The sequence below is a fragment of the Scyliorhinus torazame genome, chromosome 8 (genome assembly GCF_047496885.1).
Source record: "Scyliorhinus torazame isolate Kashiwa2021f chromosome 8, sScyTor2.1, whole genome shotgun sequence".
NCBI lineage: Eukaryota > Metazoa > Chordata > Chondrichthyes > Carcharhiniformes > Scyliorhinidae > Scyliorhinus > Scyliorhinus torazame.
This window is the reverse complement of record NC_092714.1, coordinates 176,095,786-176,116,078: the sequence shown is the minus strand read 5'-3', so window position 1 is coordinate 176,116,078 and position 20,293 is coordinate 176,095,786. Positions and strand designations below refer to the sequence as shown.

The 20,293-nt window shown below is 67.5% G+C and overlaps 1 protein-coding gene across 1 annotated transcript in view; it reads left to right on the top strand.

The window, feature by feature from the left end:
• The window catches only part of rab22a (RAB22A, member RAS oncogene family), a 112,783-nt gene that overhangs the window by 36,561 nt on the left and 55,929 nt on the right, over window positions 1-20,293 (top strand). Inside the window, exons 2-3 of the mRNA XM_072514550.1 lie at window positions 1,364-1,443; window positions 1,541-1,622. Coding sequence (XP_072370651.1) covers window positions 1,364-1,443; window positions 1,541-1,622 — 162 coding nt within the window. The remainder of the gene's footprint in view (window positions 1-1,363; window positions 1,444-1,540; window positions 1,623-20,293) is intronic.

Sequence of the window (20,293 nt, the reverse complement as noted above, 5' to 3'; positions counted from 1 at the left end):
TTACTTAACACTGAGGGTCGGAAGAGGGCTTCCACAAAGTGTGGGGAAAATTCATCGGCCTGTTCAAGACCTGTTTGATGCCAACAACGACTAGGGAAAGAGGGAGAGATGGGGAGGGCAAACAAGAACGCACACTACAAGGATGTATGGGGGAGGGGGAGGGAAGGAAAGGAAGCTCCCCCACTCCCTGACCACACAAGGCAACAAAAAACGCAGAAATGGCAGGGTGGGGCGTGTGGAGAAAGAGGACAGGAGCTCAGCAACAGAACATTGAGAGCGGAAGAAGGGGATACCAAGGAAAGAGTAGGGGAGGGGGGGGGGGGGAAGGAGGAGAGAAGATATACCAAGAAAGATGTATGTAAATAAGAAACTATGAATTGTAAAATCGGACACACAAGTTCCACTCTGTAAAATTGAAAAGCCCCAATGAAAACGTTGCTAAAAACAATAATAGAATGAATATTTTAGAAACTGCTGTGACTAACCCGGAGGAAATATTGGAGCGATAACTTAGGTTCCGGTTTCCTCCCACAGTCCAAAGATGTGCCGGTTAGGTGGATTGGCCATGCTAAATTACCACTTAGTGTCCAAAAGGTTAGGTGGGGATGGGGTGGAGGCGAGGCTCAAGTCGGGTGCTCTTTCTGAGGGCCGGTGCAGACTCGATGGGCCGAATTGCCTCCTTCTGCACTACAAATTCTATAGACTGAAGGGTGGGGCGGGGGCTTCTGTTAGATAGGGCAAGACAGTTAGACGAAGGGTGCATGTGGCCAAACGTCCAGCCATAGGTTCAACCGGAGTTGGAATCCCCAGCATTTGTCACAAACAAGTTGGAGGGTCTGCTGTTGAGCCAGAGACTGTTTATTTGCCTAACGTTCTGCAAACTTAATTTTGAGCCCTGATTAAGCTTCTTGGCTGAGGCTTGGGACTAATTCCAGTAAAAGCGCACTTCAGCAGGAGTTCAGCTGCCATAGTTCCTATGCATTCATGGCTTGGGCATGGTATGATGCAGCACGATGGTTATTACTGGACTGGTAACCCCAGAAAACCCAAGTTCAATTCCTACCATGGAGGTTTGATCATTTGAATTCTGTTTATAAGATCTAGGAAATCAGTAAGTTGTTGGATTGTCAGCTGGTTCACTAATATGCTTATAGGGTAAGGAGTCACCTTTTAGGGGGAAAATAGATGCTTGATTCTAAAATAGATTTTTTTTTAAATTGAATTATGCAGTCCTTCTTTTGCAAGTAATTGGAATTATTTGATTTGAAATATTTAAATTTTTGTTGTCTCCCACTTTTGTTCACCTCAATAAGGAATACTGAAAAGATATAACCTAACTTTTTTTCCTTTCATGTATTTCCAGGACACTGGTGTTGGCAAATCCAGCATTGTTTGGAGGTTTGTAGAAGATAGTTTTGACCCGAACATCAATCCCACGATAGGGTGAGCAACACACACAAGTTTTTTTTAAAAGATATACCTTTGGGAATGCAAATTGTCCTACTCGTGAATTTTGTGTAACTATGATTTCTGTATTTAGGGCTTCCTTTATGACAAAGACTGTACAGTATCAAAGCGAGTTGCACAAGTTTCTGATCTGGGACACAGCTGGCCAGGAGAGGGTAAGTGGATGAAATGCAGCTTGACTCAGAGTTGGTGGGGGGTGGGTGAGATTTAACTACAAATATTTTTCTTGGATTCACTATCTCAAAAGGCTTCCAAGTTTTGATTCCAACGAATGAGTGTTCTTTTACCCACCTGTTGTGTGTAGTTTATAGCTAATCCGAACAGAGAACTTTTAGTAAACATTTGGCTTTAATCTCATACTTCACACCAATTCAAAAGTTCTTAATTGGCTGTAAAAAGCTTTGCGATGTCCTGAGCTCATGAATGGTAGATTTACATTGTGGTTACTGGCTTGTATTCCTCTTGGATGATGGAAATTAGCAGCTCTGCCCACTGCACCTGTCTCTATTGTGAACTAGACTAGATTTGAAATGAAAATGGGCCTAGTTGCAGTTGACTTCGGGCTCAGTTTTCTGGGCTTTTCTCTCGCTCCCTCTTTCACTTATACGCTCGTTCGCTGCCTGGCTTTAGAAACACTAGTACAACAAGTCTACCCGAGCGATACTTTGCAAAATTTGATCATTGGAAATAGAAATTCAAGGAGCTGCCTATCAGACACATAGGAACAAAACACACCTGATGCTTGTATTTGCATTAAAATGTTTGAATGCTTGACCTCTCCCCAAGTAACTACGACAGGCGTGACATCTATAGGCTGGGGTTGTTGTATATCAAAACAAGCTGAATGGAGATCACTTTGTAATGAGTTAGTGTTTTAACCCCATATGGACCATGAATGAAACATGGAGATCATATCAACAGAACCTTCTAATTACATATGGTGGCACAGTGGTTAGCACTGCTGCCTCACAGCACCAGGGACTTGGGTTCAATTATGGCCTTGCATGACTGTGTGGAGTTTGCACTTTCTCCCATGCCTGTGTGGGTTTCCTCCGGGTGCTCCAGTTTTTTTCCCATAGTCCAAAGATGTGCAGGTTAGGTGTATTGGCCATGCTAAATTGCCCCTTAGTGTCCAGAGATTTGCAGGTTAGATTACAGGGATGGGAGGAGGGGGGGGGCAGGGGGCGGAGAAGAGGAAAGGAGGACCTGGGTTGAATGTTCTTTTGGAGGATCTGTGCAGCCTCCTTGGGCCGAATGGCATCATTTATCACTGTAGGGATTCAATGATGATGCCTTTAACATAGCAAGGCATTTCACAGGAGCATTATCAAACAATGTGAGATAGCGAGCCACGCAATAGGACAGATGACCAAATGCTTGGTCCAGGAAGCATGTTCTAAAGGAGTGAAAACGTGGAGGTTGATGGAGGAAATCCCAGAGTTTAAGGCCTTGGCGTTTGAAGGCACAAGTGTTGAGCGGTAGAACAGTTCAAATCCTGAGCACTCAAGAAGCCAGAACTCGAGGAGCACAATTACCTCTGAGGTTTGTAGGGCTGGGGGTAATTACAGTGATGGGAAGGGCTGAGACCAATGAGGAATTTCAAACTAGGATGACCATTTTAAGCTCAAGCATTGCTTAACCAGGTGTCAATATAGATCAGCGAGCAACAGGCGTTGTGGCTGTAAAGGACTTGATGTGAGGTCAGCTATGTGCAGCAGAGTTTTGGATGAACTGAATTTTACAGAATGATAGAAAACGGGAGGCTGACCTCCCAGGTGTGTTGGAATAGTCAAGTTGAAAAGTAACAAGGGCATGAATGGGGGTTTCAATAGCAAATTAGCTGAGGCAGACATAAGAACTAGGAGCAGGAGTAGGCCATCTGGCCCTTCGGGCCTGCTCTGCCATTCAATGAGATCATGGCTAATCTTTTGTGTACTCAGCTCCACTTTCCCACCCGAACACCATAACCCTTTATTCCTTTATTCTTCGAAAAATTATCTATCTTTACCTTGAAAACATTTGATGAAGGAGCCTCAACATGGTGGAGTCAGGCAGTGTTATTGAGGTGAAATTTTTTTTTTTATTCAAAATTTTTCAATACTTTTTACAAGCCACTACAAAAAGAAAACAATAAAAAGAAAACATAGCAATAAAACAAAAAACAACTTAACCATTTAACAAATTAACAATTTAACAAAACAAGGTGGGGTATCTGCCCTCTACAAATGAAGTCAGTCCACCACCCCCCTCCCCTCCCTCTGGGTTGCTGCTGCTGCTGACCCCCACCTAACGTTCCACGAGAAAGTCAAGGAACGGTTGCCACCGCCTGGAGGACCCCTGCAAGGACCCTCGCAAGGCAAACTTTCTCCTCTCCAGCCTGAGAAACCCAGCCATGTCACTGACCCAAGCCTCTACACTTGGGGGTTTCGCGTCCCTCCACATTAACAAGAGCCTTCTCCGGGCTACCAAGGAGGCAAAGGCCAGAACTCCAGCCTCTTTCGACTCCTGCACTCCCGGATCGTCTGATACCCCAAATATCACTATCCCCCGCTCGGTTTTACCCAAGTGTCCAAGACCTTGGACATAGCGTTCGCGAAGCCTTTCCAAAATCCTGTAAGTGCCGGCATGCCCCAGAACATATGGACATGATTTGCTGGGCTCCCTGAGCACCTCACACACCTGTCCCTCCACCCCAAAGAACTTACTCATTCTCGCCACTGTCATATGCGCCTGGTACACCACCTTAAACTGAACCAGGCTAAGCCTGGCGCAAGATGAGGAGGAATTGACCCTGCCCAGGGCATCAGCCCACAGGCCCTCATCCAGCTCCTCACCCAGCTCATCCTCCCACTTGCCCTTCAGCTCTTCCACCGAGGCCTCCTCCACCTCCTGGTATATGTCCGATACCTTGCCGTGCCCCTACCCCACACGCCCGAGACCACCCTGTCCTGTATCCTCCGGACAGGTAGCAATGGAAATTCCCCCAACTGCTTTTTCACGAATGCCCGAACCTGCATGTACCTAAAAGTATTCCCCGGGGGCAACCCAAATTTCTCCTCCAGCGCCCTCAGACTAACAAAAGTCCCATCGATAAACAAGTCCCCCATCCTTTTGATACCTGCCCTGTGCCAGCTTAGGAACCCACCGTTTATTCTACCTGGAACAAACTTGTGATTGTTCCGTATCGGGGTCCAGACTCCACTGCCCCCAGATCCTCAATGTCGTCACCACCACCGGGCTCGTGGTATACCGCGTCGGCGGAAGCAGCAGTCATGCCGTTATCAGTGCCCCCAAGCTAGTATCTTTACAAGACACTTCCAACCGTTTCCCACGCCGCACCCTCTCTCTCCATTACCCATTTCAGAATCATAGATACATTCGCTGCCCAATAATAGCTGCAAAAGTTCGGCAGCGCCAACTCACCTCCCACCCGACTGCGCTCCAAGAACAGTCTCTTAATCCGCAGCATCTTGTTTGCGCACACAAATCCCGCAATACTCCTATTTACCTGCTTGAAAAAGGACTTGGGAATGAAAACGGGCAGGCACTGGGAGACGAACAAGAACCTAGGGAGGACCGTCATCTTTACGGACTGCACCCTGCCCACCAGGGAAAGCGGCAGCATGTCCCACCTCCTAAAGTCCTCCTCCATCTGATCCAGCCGTGCTAAATTGAGCTTGTGCAAGACCCCCCCAGCTCTTAGCCACTTGGATGCCCAAGTGACGAAAGCTCCTCTCCACCATCTTGAGCGGTAGCTCTCCCAATCTCTTTTCCTGGCCCCTCGCATGTATCACACACAGCTCGCTTTTTCAAACATTCAGCTTATACCCTGAAAAGTCTCCCAAGTCTCCCAGAATCTGCATGACCTCCCCCATCCCCTCCCACCGGATCCGCAATATACAGGAGCAGGTCATCCGCATACAGTGAGACTCAATGCCCCCCCCCCCCCCCCCCCCCCCGAACCAGCCCCCTCCAGTTTCTGGACTCGCTCAATGCCATGGCCAGCGGCTCGATCGCCAGGGCAAACAACAGGGTGGACAGGGGGCACCCCTGCCTCGTTCCTCGATACAGTCTGAAGTACTCCAACCGCAGCCGGTTCGTCGATACCTCACGACCGGGGCCTGGTACAACAATTCGACCCACCCTATAAATTCCTCTCCGAACCCAAATCTGCCTAACACTTCCCACAGGCACTCCCACTCGACCCGATCAAAGACTTTCTCCGCGTCCATTGCCGCTACCACTTCTTCCCCGCCCCCCCCCCCCCCCCCCCCCCCCCCCCCCCCTCCGAGGGCATCATGATCGCATTCAGGAGCCTCCGCACATTCGTATTCAACTGCCTGCCCTTCACAAACCCGTCTGATCCTCACTATTCACTCCCGGGACACAGTCCTCAATCCTAGTGGCCAAGATCTTTGCCAACAGCTTGGCATCCACATTCAGGAGTGAGATCGGCCTATAGGAGCCGCATTGCAACGGGTCCTTGCCTCGCTTGAGGATAAGCGAGATCAGAGCCTGCGACATCGTCGGGGAAAGGATCCCTTTTCCTTAGCCTCATTAAAAGCTCTAAACAACAGCGGGCCCAACAGCAACGAGAATTTCCTATAAAACACTACGGGATACCCATCCGGTCCCAGGGCCTTGCCTGCTCGGCATACCCCTTAACCAGTTCCTCCATCTCAATCGGGGCCCCCAATCCCTGCACCCGCCCCTCCTCCACCTTTGGAAACCTCAGTTGGTCCAGGAACTGCCTCATTCATTCATTCTCTCTCCCTCCCTCTCCCCCTCACCCTCCCTCTCCCCCTCACCCTCCCTCTCCCCCTCACCCTCCCTCTCCCCCTCACCCTCCCTCTCCCCCTCACCCTCCCTCTCCCCCTCACCCTCCCTCTCCCCCTCACCCTCTCTCTCCCCCTCACCCTCTCTCTCTCTCTCTCTCTCTCTCTCTCTCTCTCTCTCTCTCTCTCTCCCCCCTCCCCCGCCCCCCGGAGTTCTGAATCGTACAATTTACCATAGAAATCCTTGAAGACCTCGTTAATCCTTGCCTAGCTCAGCACCATGTTTCCCAGCATCCGACTTGCCTTCTCTCCATACTCGTACACTGCTCCCTGTACCTTCCTCAACTGGGCCTCAGCCTTCCCCGTGGTAAGCAAGTCAAACCCCGCCTGAAGGCTCCAGTGCTCCTTCAACAACCCCTTCTCGGGGGATTCCGCATACCTCCTGTCCACCCTAAGTATCTCCCCCACCACTCTCCCTCTTTTCTCTGTGGGCCCTGATTGAAATTAGCTCCTCCCTGACAACTGCCTTCAGCGCCTCCTAGACCACACTCACCGGAACCTCCCCATTATCATTAGCCTCCACATAGCTTTGGACACACCTCCGAACCCGCCCAAAACCTCCTTGTCCACCAGTTGTCCCACGTCCATTCGCCACAGCGGGAGTTGGCCTCTCTCCTCCCCCAACCCCAGATCCACCCAGTGCGACGCATGGTCCAAGATCGCAATGGCCGAATACTCCACCCCCTCCACTCTCTGGATTAGCGCCCTACTTACTATGAAAAAATCAATCCGCGAGCCCCATTACCAAACTGCATGACTCCAGATCCGGAATCCGACTCAACATCTGCTTCATGAACCCTGCATCGTCCCAGTTCGGAGTATACACTTTCACCAGCACCACCCGGGCCCCCTGCAGCCTGCCACTCACCATAACATATCGACCCCCCTTATCCGCCATAATACCCGCTGCCTCAAATGCCACCCGCTTGCTCACCAAAATTGCGACCCCCCCCCCCTGTTCGTCGCATCCAGCCCCAAGTGGAACACCTGCCCCACCCATCCCTTCCTCAGGCTGGTTTGATCCGCGATCCTGCGGTGCATTTCCTGTAGCATGGCTACGTCGGCCTTTAGCCCCTTTAAGTGCAAAAACACACAGGCCCTCTTGACCGGCCCATTCAGGCCTCTCCCATTCCACGTGATCAGCCGGATTGGGGGGGCTACCCGCTCCCCCCCGCCAACTAGCCATCCCCTTTATTAGGCCAGCAATGTGCCTGCGCCTCCCGCACCCTCCAGCCCCCCAGGTGGAGGCTCCCCGCCCCGACTCTCCCCTTTAACATCGATTCTCCCTCAGTCAGCACAGCAGCATCCCCCCCCTCCCCGGCCAAGCATCTGCTTAACCCCTTAGCAACTGTGCTACCGTGCCGCCTTATATTATCACCGGTACTCCTTGACGTTATCTGAACATGCCCCACACTAATAAACTCGCGTACCAGCCTCCCAGAACAGGCGCCGGAATGTGGCGACTAGGGGCTTTTCACAGTAACTTCATTGAAGTCTACTTGTGACAATAAGTGATTTCATTTCATTTCATTTCAACTGCATCTTTTACTTGTATCACCGCCTATTCCATACGTTATCAATTTGTAATTTCACTTCATCCTTTCATGGACATGCACAAAACTCCTGAAGGAAATTTGATGTTCACCATGGTTTAATGTAAAAATTACCATGGGCTTTAATGCCATGCAGGTTAATAGCACCTATTTTTGAACTTTTCCACTCCACAGTTCAGTTGCTGGGCTTATGGAACTTAATGGGGGTTGCTTCTTCGTTGCCAATGTGAATTTGTGTCTTTGCTGCTGACGAGTGATGAACTGCTGGAAACTGGTCATTTTGGCATCAGGTTGTTTTGGTAATCTTTGTCACAACACTGGATTGTTTGGATTCAAAGAGCGGCTATACAAACAGTTGGCCTGAAACCTTGACCCCATTTCAGTTGGCCTACATATACACAGTGCATTTCTGATGATGATACCATTCTGATGATTTGTGAAGGCCCGATCCAATATATGCTTCTCACGATTTTGCAAGTGGCTGGTCCAGGTTCTCATGGTGCACCCCTTCTCGCTCTCTTCACCCCTTCTCGCTCTCTTCACCCCTTCTCGCTCTCGCCCCTCCCTTCGCCCCCTCCGCCCCTCCCTTCGCCCCCTCCGCCCCTCCCTTCGCCCCCTCCGCCCCTCCCTTCGCCCCCTCCGCCCCTCCCTTCGCCCCCTCCGCCCCTCCCTTCGCCCCCTCCGCCCCTCCCTTCGCCCCCTCCGCCCCTCCCTTCGCCCCCTCCGCCCCTCCCTTCGCCCCCTCCGCCCCTCCCTTCGCCCCCTCCGCCCCTCCCTTCGCCCCCTCCGCCCCTCCCTTCGCCCCCTCCGCCCCTCCCTTCGCCCCCTCCGCCCCTCCCTTCGCCCCCTCCGCCCCTCCCTTCGCCCCCTCCGCCCCTCCCTTCGCCCCCTCCGCCCCTCCCTTCGCCCCCTCCGCCCCTCCCTTCGCCCCCTCCGCCCCTCCCTTCGCCCCCTCCGCCCCTCCCTTCGCCCCCTCCGCCCCTCCCTTCGCCCCCTCCGCCCCTCCCTTCGCCCCCTCCGCCCCTCCCTTCGCCCCCTCCGCCCCTCCCTTCGCCCCCTCCGCCCCTCCCTTCGCCCCCTCCGCCCCTCCCTTCGCCCCCTCCGCCCCTCCCTTCGCCCCCTCCGCCCCTCCCTTCGCCCCCTCCGCCCCTCCCTTCGCCCCCTCCGCCCCTCCCTTCGCCCCCTCCGCCCCTCCCTTCGCCCCCTCCGCCCCTCCCTTCGCCCCCTCCGCCCCTCCCTTCGCCCCCTCCGCCCCTCCCTTCGCCCCCTCCGCCCCTCCCTTCGCCCCCTCCGCCCCTCCCTTCGCCCCCTCCGCCCCTCCCTTCGCCCCCTCCGCCCCTCCCTTCGCCCCCCTCCGCCCCTCCCTTCGCCCCCTCCGCCCCTCCCTTCGCCCCCTCCGCCCCTCCCTTCGCCCCCTCCGCCCCTCCTTCGCCCCCTCCGCCCCTCCCTTCGCCCCCTCCGCCCCTCCCTTCGCCCCTCCGCCCCCTCCCCTTCGCCCCCTCCGCCCCTCCCTTCGCCCCCTCCGCCCCTCCCTTCGCCCCCTCCGCCCCTCCCTTCGCCCCCTCCGCCCCTCCCTTCGCCCCCTCCGCCCCTCCCTTCGCCCCCTCCGCCCCTCCCTTCGCCCCCTCCGCCCCTCCCTTCGCCCCCTCCGCCCCTCCCTTCGCCCCCTCCGCCCCTCCCTTCGCCCCCTCCGCCCCTCCCTTCGCCCCCTCCGCCCCTCCCTTCGCCCCCTCCGCCCCCTCCCTTCGCCCCCTCCGCCCCTCCCTTCGCCCCTCCGCCCCTCCCTTCGCCCCCTCCGCCCCTCCCTTCGCCCCCTCCGCCCCTCCCTTCGCCCCCTCCGCCCCTCCCTTCGCCCCCTCCGCCCCTCCCTTCGCCCCCTCCGCCCCTCCCTTCGCCCCCTCCGCCCCTCCCTTCGCCCCCTCCGCCCCTCCCTTCGCCCCCTCCGCCCCTCCCTTCGCCCCCTCCGCCCCTCCTTCGCCCCCTCCGCCCCTCCCTTCGCCCCCTCCGCCCCTCCCTTCGCCCCCTCCGCCCCTCCCTTCGCCCCCTCCGCCCCTCCCTTCGCCCCCTCCGCCCCTCCCTTCGCCCCCTCCGCCCCTCCCTTCGCCCCCTCCGCCCCTCCCTTCGCCCCCTCCGCCCCTCCCTTCGCCCCCCTCCGCCCCTCCCTTCGCCCCCTCCGCCCCTCCCTTCGCCCCTCCGCCCCTCCCTTCGCCCCCTCCCGCCCCTCCCTTCGCCCCCTCCGCCCCTCCCTTCGCCCCCTCCGCCCCTCCCTTCGCCCCCTCCGCCCCTCCCTTCGCCCCCTCCGCCCCTCCCTTCGCCCCCTCCGCCCCTCCCTTCGCCCCCCTCCGCCCCTCCCTTCGCCCCCTCGCCCCTCCCTTCGCCCCCTCCGCCCCTCCCTTCGCCCCCTCCGCCCCTCCCTTCGCCCCCTCCGCCCCTCCCTTCGCCCCCTCCGCCCCTCCCTTCGCCCCCTCCGCCCCTCCCTTCGCCCCCTCCGCCCCTCCCTTCGCCCCCTCCGCCCCTCCCTTCGCCCCCTCCGCCCCTCCCTTCGCCCCCTCCGCCCCTCCCTTCGCCCCCCTCCCTTCGCCCCTCCCCTTCGCCCCCCTCCGCCCCTCCCTTCGCCCCTCCGCCCCTCCCTTCGCCCCCTCCGCCCCTCCCTTCGCCCCCCTCCGCCCCTCCCTTCGCCCCCTCCGCCCCTCCCTTCGCCCCCCTCCTCGCCCCTCCCTTCGCCCCCTCCGCCCCTCCCTTCGCCCCCTCCGCCCCTCCCTTCGCCCCCTCCGCCCCTCCCTTCGCCCCCTCCGCCCCTCCCTTCGCCCCCTCCGCCCCTCCCTTCGCCCCCTCCGCCCCTCCCTTCGCCCCCTCCGCCCCTCCCTTCGCCCCCTCCGCCCCCTCCCTTCGCCCCCCTCCGCCCCTCCCTTCGCCCCCTCCGCCCCTCCCTTCGCCCCCTCCGCCCCTCCCTTCGCCCCCTCCCTCGCCCCTCCCTTCGCCCCCTCCCTTCGCCCTCCCTTCGCCCCCTCCCTTCGCCCCCTCCCTTCGCCCCCTCCCTTCGCCCCTCCCTTCGCCCCTCCCTTCGCCCCTCCTTCGCCCCTCCCTTCGCCCTCCCTTCGCCCTCCCTTCGCCCCTCCCTTCGCCCTCCCTCCGCCCCTCCCTTCGCCCCTCCCTCGCCCCTCCCTTCGCCCCCTCCGCCCCTCCCTTCGCCCCCTCCGCCCCTCCCTTCGCCCCCTCCGCCCCTCCCTTCGCCCCCTCCGCCCCTCCCTTCGCCCCCTCCGCCCCCTCCCTTCGCCCCCTCTCCGCCCCTCCCTTCGCCCCCTCCGCCCCTCCCTTCGCCCCCTCCGCCCCTCCCTTCGCCCCCTCCGCCCCTCCCTTCGCCCCCCTCCGCCCCTCCCTTCGCCCCCTCCGCCCCGCCCTTCGCCCCCCTCCGCCCCGCCCTTCGCCCCCTCCGCCCCGCCCTTCGCCCCCTCCGCCCCGCCCTTCGCCCCCTCCGCCCCGCCCTTCGCCCCCTCCGCCCCGCCCTTCGCCCCCTCCGCCCCGCCCTTCGCCCCCTCCGCCCCGCCCTTCGCCCCCTCCGCCCCGCCCTTCGCCCCCCTCCGCCCCGCCCTTCGCCCCCTCCGCCCCGCCCTTCGCCCCCTCCGCCCCGCCCTTCGCCCCCTCCGCCCCGCCCTTCGCCCCCTCCGCCCCGCCCTTCGCCCCCTCCGCCCCGCCCTTCGCCCCCTCCGCCCCGCCCTTCGCCCCCTCCGCCCCGCCCTTCGCCCCCTCCGCCCCCGCCCTTCGCCCCCTCCGCCCCGCCCTTCGCCCCCTCCGCCCCGCCCTTCGCCCCCTCCGCCCCGCCCTTCGCCCCCTCCGCCCCGCCCTTCGCCCCCTCCGCCCCGCCCTTCGCCCCCTCCGCCCCGCCCTTCGCCCCCTCCGCCCCGCCCTTCGCCCCCTCCGCCCCGCCCTTCGCCCCCCTCCCGCCCCGCCCTTCGCCCCCTCCGCCCCGCCCTTCGCCCCCCTCCGCCCCGCCCTTCGCCCCCTCCGCCCCGCCCTTCGCCCCCTCCGCCCCGCCCTTCGCCCCCTCCGCCCCGCCCTTCGCCCCCTCCGCCCCGCCCTTCGCCCCCTCCGCCCCGCCCCTTCGCCCCCTCCGCCCCGCCCTTCGCCCCCTCCGCCCCGCCCTTCGCCCCCTCCGCCCCGCCCTTCGCCCCCTCCGCCCCGCCCTTCGCCCCCTCCGCCCCGCCCTTCGCCCCCTCCGCCCCGCCCTTCGCCCCCTCCGCCCCGCCCTTCGCCCCCTCCGCCCCGCCCTTCGCCCCCTCCGCCCCGCCCTTCGCCCCCTCCGCCCCGCCCTTCGCCCCCTCCGCCCCGCCCTTCGCCCCCTCCGCCCCGCCCTTCGCCCCCTCCGCCCCGCCCTTCGCCCCCTCCGCCCCGCCCTTCGCCCCCTCCGCCCCGCCCTTCGCCCCCCTCCGCCCCGCCCTTCGCCCCCTCCGCCCCGCCCTTCGCCCCCCTCCGCCCCGCCCTTCGCCCCCTCCGCCCCGCCCTTCGCCCCCTCCGCCCCGCCCTTCGCCCCCTCCGCCCCGCCCTTCGCCCCCTCCGCCCCGCCCTTCGCCCCCTCCGCCCCGCCCTTCGCCCCCTCCGCCCCGCCCTTCGCCCCCTCCGCCCCGCCCTTCGCCCCCTCCGCCCCGCCCTTCGCCCCCTCCGCCCCGCCCTTCGCCCCCTCCGCCCCGCCCTTCGCCCCCTCCGCCCCGCCCTTCGCCCCCTCCGCCCCGCCCTTCGCCCCCTCCGCCCCGCCCTTCGCCCCCTCCGCCCCGCCCTTCGCCCCCTCCGCCCCGCCCTTCGCCCCCTCCGCCCCGCCCTTCGCCCCCTCCGCCCCGCCCTTCGCCCCCTCCGCCCCGCCCTTCGCCCCCTCCGCCCCGCCCTTCGCCCCCTCCGCCCCGCCCTTCGCCCCCTCCGCCCCGCCCTTCGCCCCCTCCGCCCCGCCCTTCGCCCCCTCCGCCCCGCCCTTCGCCCCCTCCGCCCCGCCCTTCGCCCCCTCCGCCCCGCCCTTCGCCCCCTCCGCCCCGCCCTTCGCCCCCCTCCGCCCCGCCCTTCGCCCCCTCCGCCCCGCCCTTCGCCCCCTCCGCCCCGCCCTTCGCCCCCTCCGCCCCGCCCTTCGCCCCCTCCGCCCCGCCCTTCGCCCCCTCCGCCCCGCCCTTCGCCCCCTCCGCCCCGCCCTTCGCCCCCTCCGCCCCGCCCTTCGCCCCCTCCGCCCCGCCCTTCGCCCCCTCCGCCCCGCCCTTCGCCCCCTCCGCCCCGCCCTTCGCCCCCTCCGCCCCGCCCTTCGCCCCCTCCGCCCCGCCCTTCGCCCCCCTCCGCCCCGCCCTTCGCCCCCTCCGCCCCCGCCCTTCGCCCCCTCCGCCCCGCCCTTCGCCCCCTCCGCCCCGCCCTTCGCCCCCTCCGCCCCGCCCTTCGCCCCCTCCGCCCCGCCCTTCGCCCCCCTCCGCCCCGCCCTTCGCCCCCTCCGCCCCGCCCTTCGCCCCCTCCGCCCCGCCCTTCGCCCCCTCCGCCCCGCCCTTCGCCCCCTCCGCCCCGCCCTTCGCCCCCTCCGCCCCGCCCTTCGCCCCCTCCGCCCCGCCCTTCGCCCCCTCCGCCCCGCCCTTCGCCCCCTCCGCCCCGCCCTTCGCCCCCTCCGCCCCCGCCCTTCGCCCCCTCCGCCCCGCCCTTCGCCCCCTCCGCCCCGCCCTTCGCCCCCTCCGCCCCGCCCTTCGCCCCCTCCGCCCCGCCCTTCGCCCCCTCCGCCCCGCCCTTCGCCCCCTCCGCCCCCTCGCCCTCCGCCCCCCTTCGCCCCCTCCGCCCCGCCCTTCGCCCCCTCCGCCCCGCCCTTCGCCCCCCTCCGCCCCGCCCTTCGCCCCCTCCGCCCCGCCCTCCGCCCCCTCCGCCCCGCCCTCCGCCCCCTCCGCCCCGCCCCTCCGCCCCGCCCTTCGCCCCCTCCGCCCCGACCTTCGCCCCCTCCGCCCCGACCTTCGCCCCCTCCGCCCCGACCCTTCGCCCCCTCCGCCCCGACCCTTCGCCCCCTCCGCCCCTCCCTTCGCCCCCCTCCGCCCCTCCCTTCGCCCCCTCCGCCCCTCCCTTCGCCCCCTCCGCCCCTCCCTTCGCCCCCTCCGCCCTCCCTTCGCCCCCTCCGCCCCTCCCTTCGCCCCCTCCGCCCCTCCCTTCGCCCCCCTCCGCCCCTCCCTTCGCCCCCTCCGCCCCTCCCTTCCGCCCCCCTCCGCCCCTCCCTCCGCCCCCCTCCGCCCCTCCCTCCGCCCCTCCCTCCGCCCCTCCCTTCCGCCCTCCCTCCGCCCCTCCCTTCGCCCCCTCCGCCCCTCCCTTCGCCCCCTCCGCCCCTCCCTTCGCCCCCTCCGCCCCTCCCTTCGCCCCCTCCGCCCCTCCCTTCGCCCCCTCCGCCCCTCCCTTCGCCCCCTCCGCCCCTCCCTTCGCCCCCTCCGCCCCTCCCTTCGCCCCCTCCGCCCCTCCCTTCGCCCCCTCCGCCCCTCCCTTCGCCCCCTCCGCCCCTCCCTTCGCCCCCTCCGCCCCTCCCTTCGCCCCCTCCGCCCCTCCCTTCGCCCCCCTCCTCGCCCCTCCGCCCTCCCTTCGCCCCCTCCGCCCCTCCCTTCGCCCCCCTCCGCCCCTCCCTTCGCCCCCTCCGCCCCTCCCTTCGCCCCCTCCGCCCCTCCCTTCGCCCCCTCCGCCCCTCCCTTCGCCCCCCTCCGCCCCTCCCTTCGCCCCCTCCGCCCCTCCCTTCGCCCCCTCCGCCCCTCCCTTCGCCCCCTCCGCCCCTCCCTTCGCCCCCCTCCGCCCCTCCCTTCGCCCCCTCCGCCCCTCCCTTCGCCCCCTCCGCCCCTCCCTTCGCCCCCTCCGCCCCTCCCTTCGCCCCCTCCGCCCCTCCCTTCGCCCCCTCCGCCCCTCCCTTCGCCCCCCTCCGCCCCTCCCTTCGCCCCCTCCGCCCCTCCCTTCGCCCCCTCCGCCCCTCCCTTCGCCCCCTCCGCCCCTCCCTTCGCCCCCTCCGCCCCTCCCTTCGCCCCCCTCCGCCCCTCCCTTCGCCCCCTCCGCCCCTCCCTTCGCCCCCTCCGCCCCTCCCTTCGCCCCCTCCGCCCCTCCCTTCGCCCCCTCCGCCCTCGCCCTCCCTTCGCCCCCTCCGCCCCTCCCTTCGCCCCCTCCGCCCCTCCCTTCGCCCCCTCCGCCCCCTCCCTTCGCCCCCTCCGCCCCTCCCTTCGCCCCCTCCGCCCCTCCCTTCGCCCCCTCCGCCCCTCCCTTCGCCCCCTCCGCCCCTCCCTTCGCCCCCTCCGCCCCTCCCTTCGCCCCCTCCGCCCCTCCCTTCGCCCCCTCCGCCCCTCCCTTCGCCCCCTCCGCCCCTCCCTTCGCCCCCTCCGCCCCTCCCTTCGCCCCCTCCGCCCCTCCCTTCGCCCCCTCCGCCCCTCCCTTCGCCCCCTCCGCCCCCTCCCTTCGCCCCCTCCGCCCCCTCCCTTCGCCCCCTCCGCCCCTCCCTTCGCCCCCTCCGCCCCTCCCTTCGCCCCCTCCGCCCCTCCCTTCGCCCCCTCCGCCCCTCCCTTCGCCCCCTCCGCCCCTCCCTTCGCCCCCTCCGCCCCTCCCTTCGCCCCCTCCGCCCCTCCCTTCGCCCCCCTCCGCCCCTCCCTTCGCCCCCCTCCGCCCCTCCCTTCGCCCCCTCCGCCCCTCCCTCGCCCCCTCCGCCCCTCCCTTCGCCCCCTCCGCCCCTCCCTTCGCCCCCTCCGCCCCTCCCTTCGCCCCCTCCGCCCCTCCCTTCGCCCCCTCCGCCCCTCCCTTCGCCCCCTCCGCCCCTCCCTTCGCCCCCTCCGCCCCTCCCTTCGCCCCCTCCGCCCCTCCCTTCGCCCCCTCCGCCCCTCCCTTCGCCCCCTCCGCCCCTCCCTTCGCCCCCTCCGCCCCTCCCTTCGCCCCCTCCGCCCCTCCCTTCGCCCCCTCCGCCCCTCCCTTCGCCCCCCTCCGCCCCTCCCTTCGCCCCCTCCGCCCCTCCCTTCGCCCCCTCCGCCCCCTCCCTTCGCCCCCCTCCGCCCCTCCCTTCGCCCCCTCCGCCCCTCCCTTCGCCCCCTCCGCCCCTCCCTTCGCCCCCTCCGCCCCTCCCTTCGCCCCCTCCGCCCCTCCCTTCGCCCCCTCCGCCCCTCCCTTCGCCCCCTCCGCCCCTCCCTTCGCCCCCTCCGCCCCTCCCTTCGCCCCCTCCGCCCCTCCCTTCGCCCCCTCCGCCCCCTCCCCTTCGCCCCCTCCGCCCCCTCCCTTCGCCCCCTCCGCCCCCTCCCTTCGCCCCCTCCGCCCCCTCCCTTCGCCCCCCTCCGCCCCCTCCCTTCGCCCCCTCCGCCCCCTCCCTTCGCCCCCCTCCGCCCCTCCCTTCGCCCCCCTCCGCCCCTCCCTTCGCCCCCTCCGCCCCTCCCTTCGCCCCCTCCGCCCCTCCCCTTCGCCCCCTCCGCCCCTCCCTTCGCCCCCTCCGCCCCCTCCCTTCGCCCCCTCCGCCCCTCCCTTCGCCCCCCTCCGCCCCTCCCTTCGCCCCCTCCCGCCCCTCCCTTCGCCCCCCTCCGCCCCTCCCTTCGCCCCCTCCGCCCCTCCCTTCGCCCCCTCCGCCCCTCCCTTCGCCCCCTCCCGCCCCCTCCCCTTCGCCCCCTCCGCCCCTCCCTTCGCCCCCTCCGCCCCCTCCCTTCGCCCCCCTCCGCCCCTCCCTTCGCCCCCTCCGCCCCTCCCTTCGCCCCCTCCGCCCCTCCCTTCGCCCCCTCCGCCCCTCCCTTCGCCCCCTCCGCCCCTCCCTTCGCCCCCTCCGCCCCTCCCTTCGCCCCCTCCGCCCCTCCCTTCGCCCCCTCCGCCCCTCCCTTCGCCCCCCTCCGCCCCTCCCTTCGCCCCCTCCGCCCCTCCCTTCGCCCCCTCCGCCCCTCCCTTCGCCCCCTCCGCCCCTCCCTTCGCCCCCTCCGCCCCTCCCTTCGCCCCCTCCGCCCCTCCCTTCGCCCCCTCCGCCCCTCCCCTTCGCCCCCTCCGCCCCTCCCTTCGCCCCCTCCGCCCCCTCCCTTCGCCCCCTCCGCCCCTCCCTTCGCCCCCTCCGCCCCTCCCTTCGCCCCCTCCGCCCCTCCCTTCGCCCCCTCCGCCCCTCCCTTCGCCCCCTCCGCCCCTCCCTTCGCCCCCCTCCGCCCCTCCCTTCGCCCCCTCCGCCCCTCCCTTCGCCCCCTCCGCCCCTCCCTTCGCCCCCTCCGCCCCCTCCCTTCGCCCCCTCCGCCCCTCCCTTCGCCCCCTCCGCCCCTCCCTTCGCCCCCTCCGCCCCTCCCTTCGCCCCCTCCGCCCCCTCCCTTCGCCCCCTCCGCCCCTCCCTTCGCCCCCTCCGCCCCTCCCTTCGCCCCCCTCCGCCCCTCCCTTCGCCCCCTCCGCCCCTCCCTTCGCCCCCTCCGCCCCTCCCTTCGCCCCCTCCGCCCCTCCCTTCGCCCCCTCCGCCCCTCCCTTCGCCCCCTCCGCCCCTCCCTTCGCCCCCTCCGCCCCTCCCTTCGCCCCCTCCGCCCCTCCCTTCGCCCCCTCCGCCCCTCCCTTCGCCCCCTCCGCCCCTCCCTTCGCCCCCCTCCGCCCCTCCCTTCGCCCCCTCCGCCCCTCCCTTCGCCCCCTCCGCCCCTCCCTTCGCCCCCCTCCGCCCCTCCCTTCGCCCCCTCCGCCCCTCCCTTCGCCCCCTCCGCCCCTCCCTTCGCCCCCTCCGCCCCTCCCTTCGCCCCCTCCGCCCCTCCCTTCGCCCCCCCTCCGCCCCTCCCCTTCGCCCCCTCCGCCCCTCCCTTCGCCCCCTCCGCCCCTCCCTTCGCCCCCTCCGCCCCTCCCTTCGCCCCCTCCGCCCCTCCCTTCGCCCCCTCCGCCCCTCCCTTCGCCCCCTCCGCCCCTCCCTTCGCCCCCTCCGCCCCTCCCTTCGCCCCCTCCGCCCCTCCCTTCGCCCCCCCTCCGCCCCTCCCTTCGCCCCCCTCCGCCCCTCCCTTCGCCCCCTCCGCCCCTCCCTTCGCCCCCTCCGCCCCTCCCTTCGCCCCCTCCGCCCCTCCCTTCGCCCCCTCCGCCCCTCCCTTCGCCCCCTCCGCCCCTCCCTTCGCCCCCTCCGCCCCTCCCTTCGCCCCCTCCGCCCCTCCCTTCGCCCCCTCCGCCCCCTCCCTTCGCCCCCTCCGCCCCTCCCTTCGCCCCCTCCGCCCCTCCCTTCGCCCCCTCCGCCCCTCCCTTCGCCCCCTCCGCCCCTCCCTTCGCCCCCTCCGCCCCTCCCTTCGCCCCCTCCGCCCCTCCCTTCGCCCCCTCCGCCCCCTCCCTTCGCCCCCTCCGCCCCTCCCTTCGCCCCCTCCGCCCCTCCCTTCGCCCCCCTCCGCCCCTCCCTTCGCCCCCTCCGCCCCTCCCTTCGCCCCCTCCGCCCCTCCCTTCGCCCCCCTCCGCCCCTCCCTTCGCCCCCTCCGCCCCTCCCTTCGCCCCCTCCGCCCCCTCCCTTCGCCCCCTCCGCCCCTCCCTTCGCCCCCTCCGCCCCTCCCTTCGCCCCCTCCGCCCCTCCTTCGCCCCCTCCGCCCCTCCCTTCGCCCCCTCCGCCCCTCCCTTCGCCCCCTCCGCCCCTCCCTTCGCCCCCTCCGCCCCTCCCTTCGCCCCCTCCGCCCCTCCCTTCGCCCCCTCCGCCCCTCCCTTCGCCCCCTCCGCCCCTCCCTTCGCCCCCTCCGCCCCTCCCTTCGCCCCCTCCGCCCCTCCCTTCGCCCCCTCCGCCCCTCCCTTCGCCCCCTCCGCCCCTCCCTTCGCCCCCTCCGCCCCTCCCTTCGCCCCCTCCGCCCCTCCCTTCGCCCCCTCCGCCCCTCCCTTCGCCCCCTCCGCCCCTCCCTTCGCCCCCTCCGCCCCTCCCTTCGCCCCCTCCGCCCCTCCCTTCGCCCCCTCCGCCCCTCCCTTCGCCCCCTCCGCCCCTCCCTTCGCCCCTCCCCTCCCTCGCCCCTCCGCCCCTCCCTCCGCCCCTCCCTCTCGCCCCTCCCTCCGCCCCTCCCTCTCGCCCCTCCCTCCGCCCCTCCCTCTCGCCCCTCCCTCCGCCCCTCCCTCTCGCCCCTCCCTCCGCCCCCTCCCTCTCGCCCCCTCCCCTCCGCCCCTCCCTCCGCCCCTCCCTCTCGCCCCTCCCTCTGGCCCCTCCCTCTCGCCCCTCCCTCTGGCCCCCTCCCTCTCGCCCCTCCCTCTGGCCCCTCCCTCTGGCCCCTCCCTCCGCCCCTCCCTCTGGCCCCCTCCCTCTGGCCCCTCCCTCCGCCCCTCCCTCCGCCCCTCCCTCCGCCCTCTCCCTCCGCCCCTCCCTCCGCCCCTCCCTCCGCCCCTCCCTCCGCCCCTCCCTCCGCCCCTCCCTCCGCCCCTCCCTCCGCCCCTCCCTCCGCCCCTCCCTCCGCCCCTCCCTCCGCCCCTCCCTCCGCCCCTCCCTCTGGCCCCTCCCTCTGGCCCCTCCCTCTGGCCCCTCCCTCTGGCCCCTCCCTCCGCCCCTCCCTCTGGCCCCTCCCTCCGCCCCTCCCTCTGGCCCCTCCCTCTGGCCCCTCCCTCCGCCCCTCCCTCTGGCCCCTCCCTCTGGCCCCTCCCTCTGGCCCCTCCCTCTGGCCCCTCCCTCTGGCCCCTCCCTCTGGCCCCTCCCTCTGGCCCCTCCCTCTGGCCCCTCCCTCTGGCCCCTCCCTCTGGCCCCTCCCTCTGGCCCCTCCCTCTGGCCCCTCCCTCTGGCCCCTCCCTCTGGCCCCTCCCGCCGCCCCCCTCTCTACTCTGGGGTGGCACAATAGCACAGTTGCTTCACAGCTCCAGGGTCCGTGGTTCAATTCCCTGCTTGGGTCACTGTCTGTGCGGAGTTTGTACATTCTCCCCATATCTGTGTGGGTTTCCTCTGGGTGCTCCAGTTTCCTCAAAGTCCTAAAATGTGCAGATTAGGTGGATTGGCCATGCTAAATTGCCCTTGGGTTCGGTGGGGTTACTGGTTTTAGGTGATGGGGTGGATGTTGGCCTTCAGCCAATACTATTCACTCCACGTGATATCAAGAAATGGCTGAAGGCACTGGATACTGCAAAAGCTATGGGCCCTGACACTATTTCGGCCATAGAACTGACTATGTTTGTTCCAGAACTTGCTGCTTCCCTCGCCAAGCTGTTCCAGTACCGCTGCAGCAGTGGCATCTACCTGACAATGTGGAAAATTGCCCCGGTGTGTTCTGTACCCAAGAAACAGGACCAATCCAACCCTGCCAATTATTGCCCTATCAGTCTACTTTCCATCAGCAAAGTGATGGAAGGAGTCATCCATAGTGCTATCAAGCGGCACTTACTCAGCAATAATCTGCTCACGGGCACTCAGTTTGGGTTCCGCCAGGGTCACTCGACTCCTGACCTCATTACAGCCTTGGTTCAAACATGGACAAAAAGAGCTGAATGCCAGAGGTGAAGTGACAGTGATTGCCCTTGTCACCAAGCCAGCATTTGATCGAGTATGGCATCCAGGAGCCC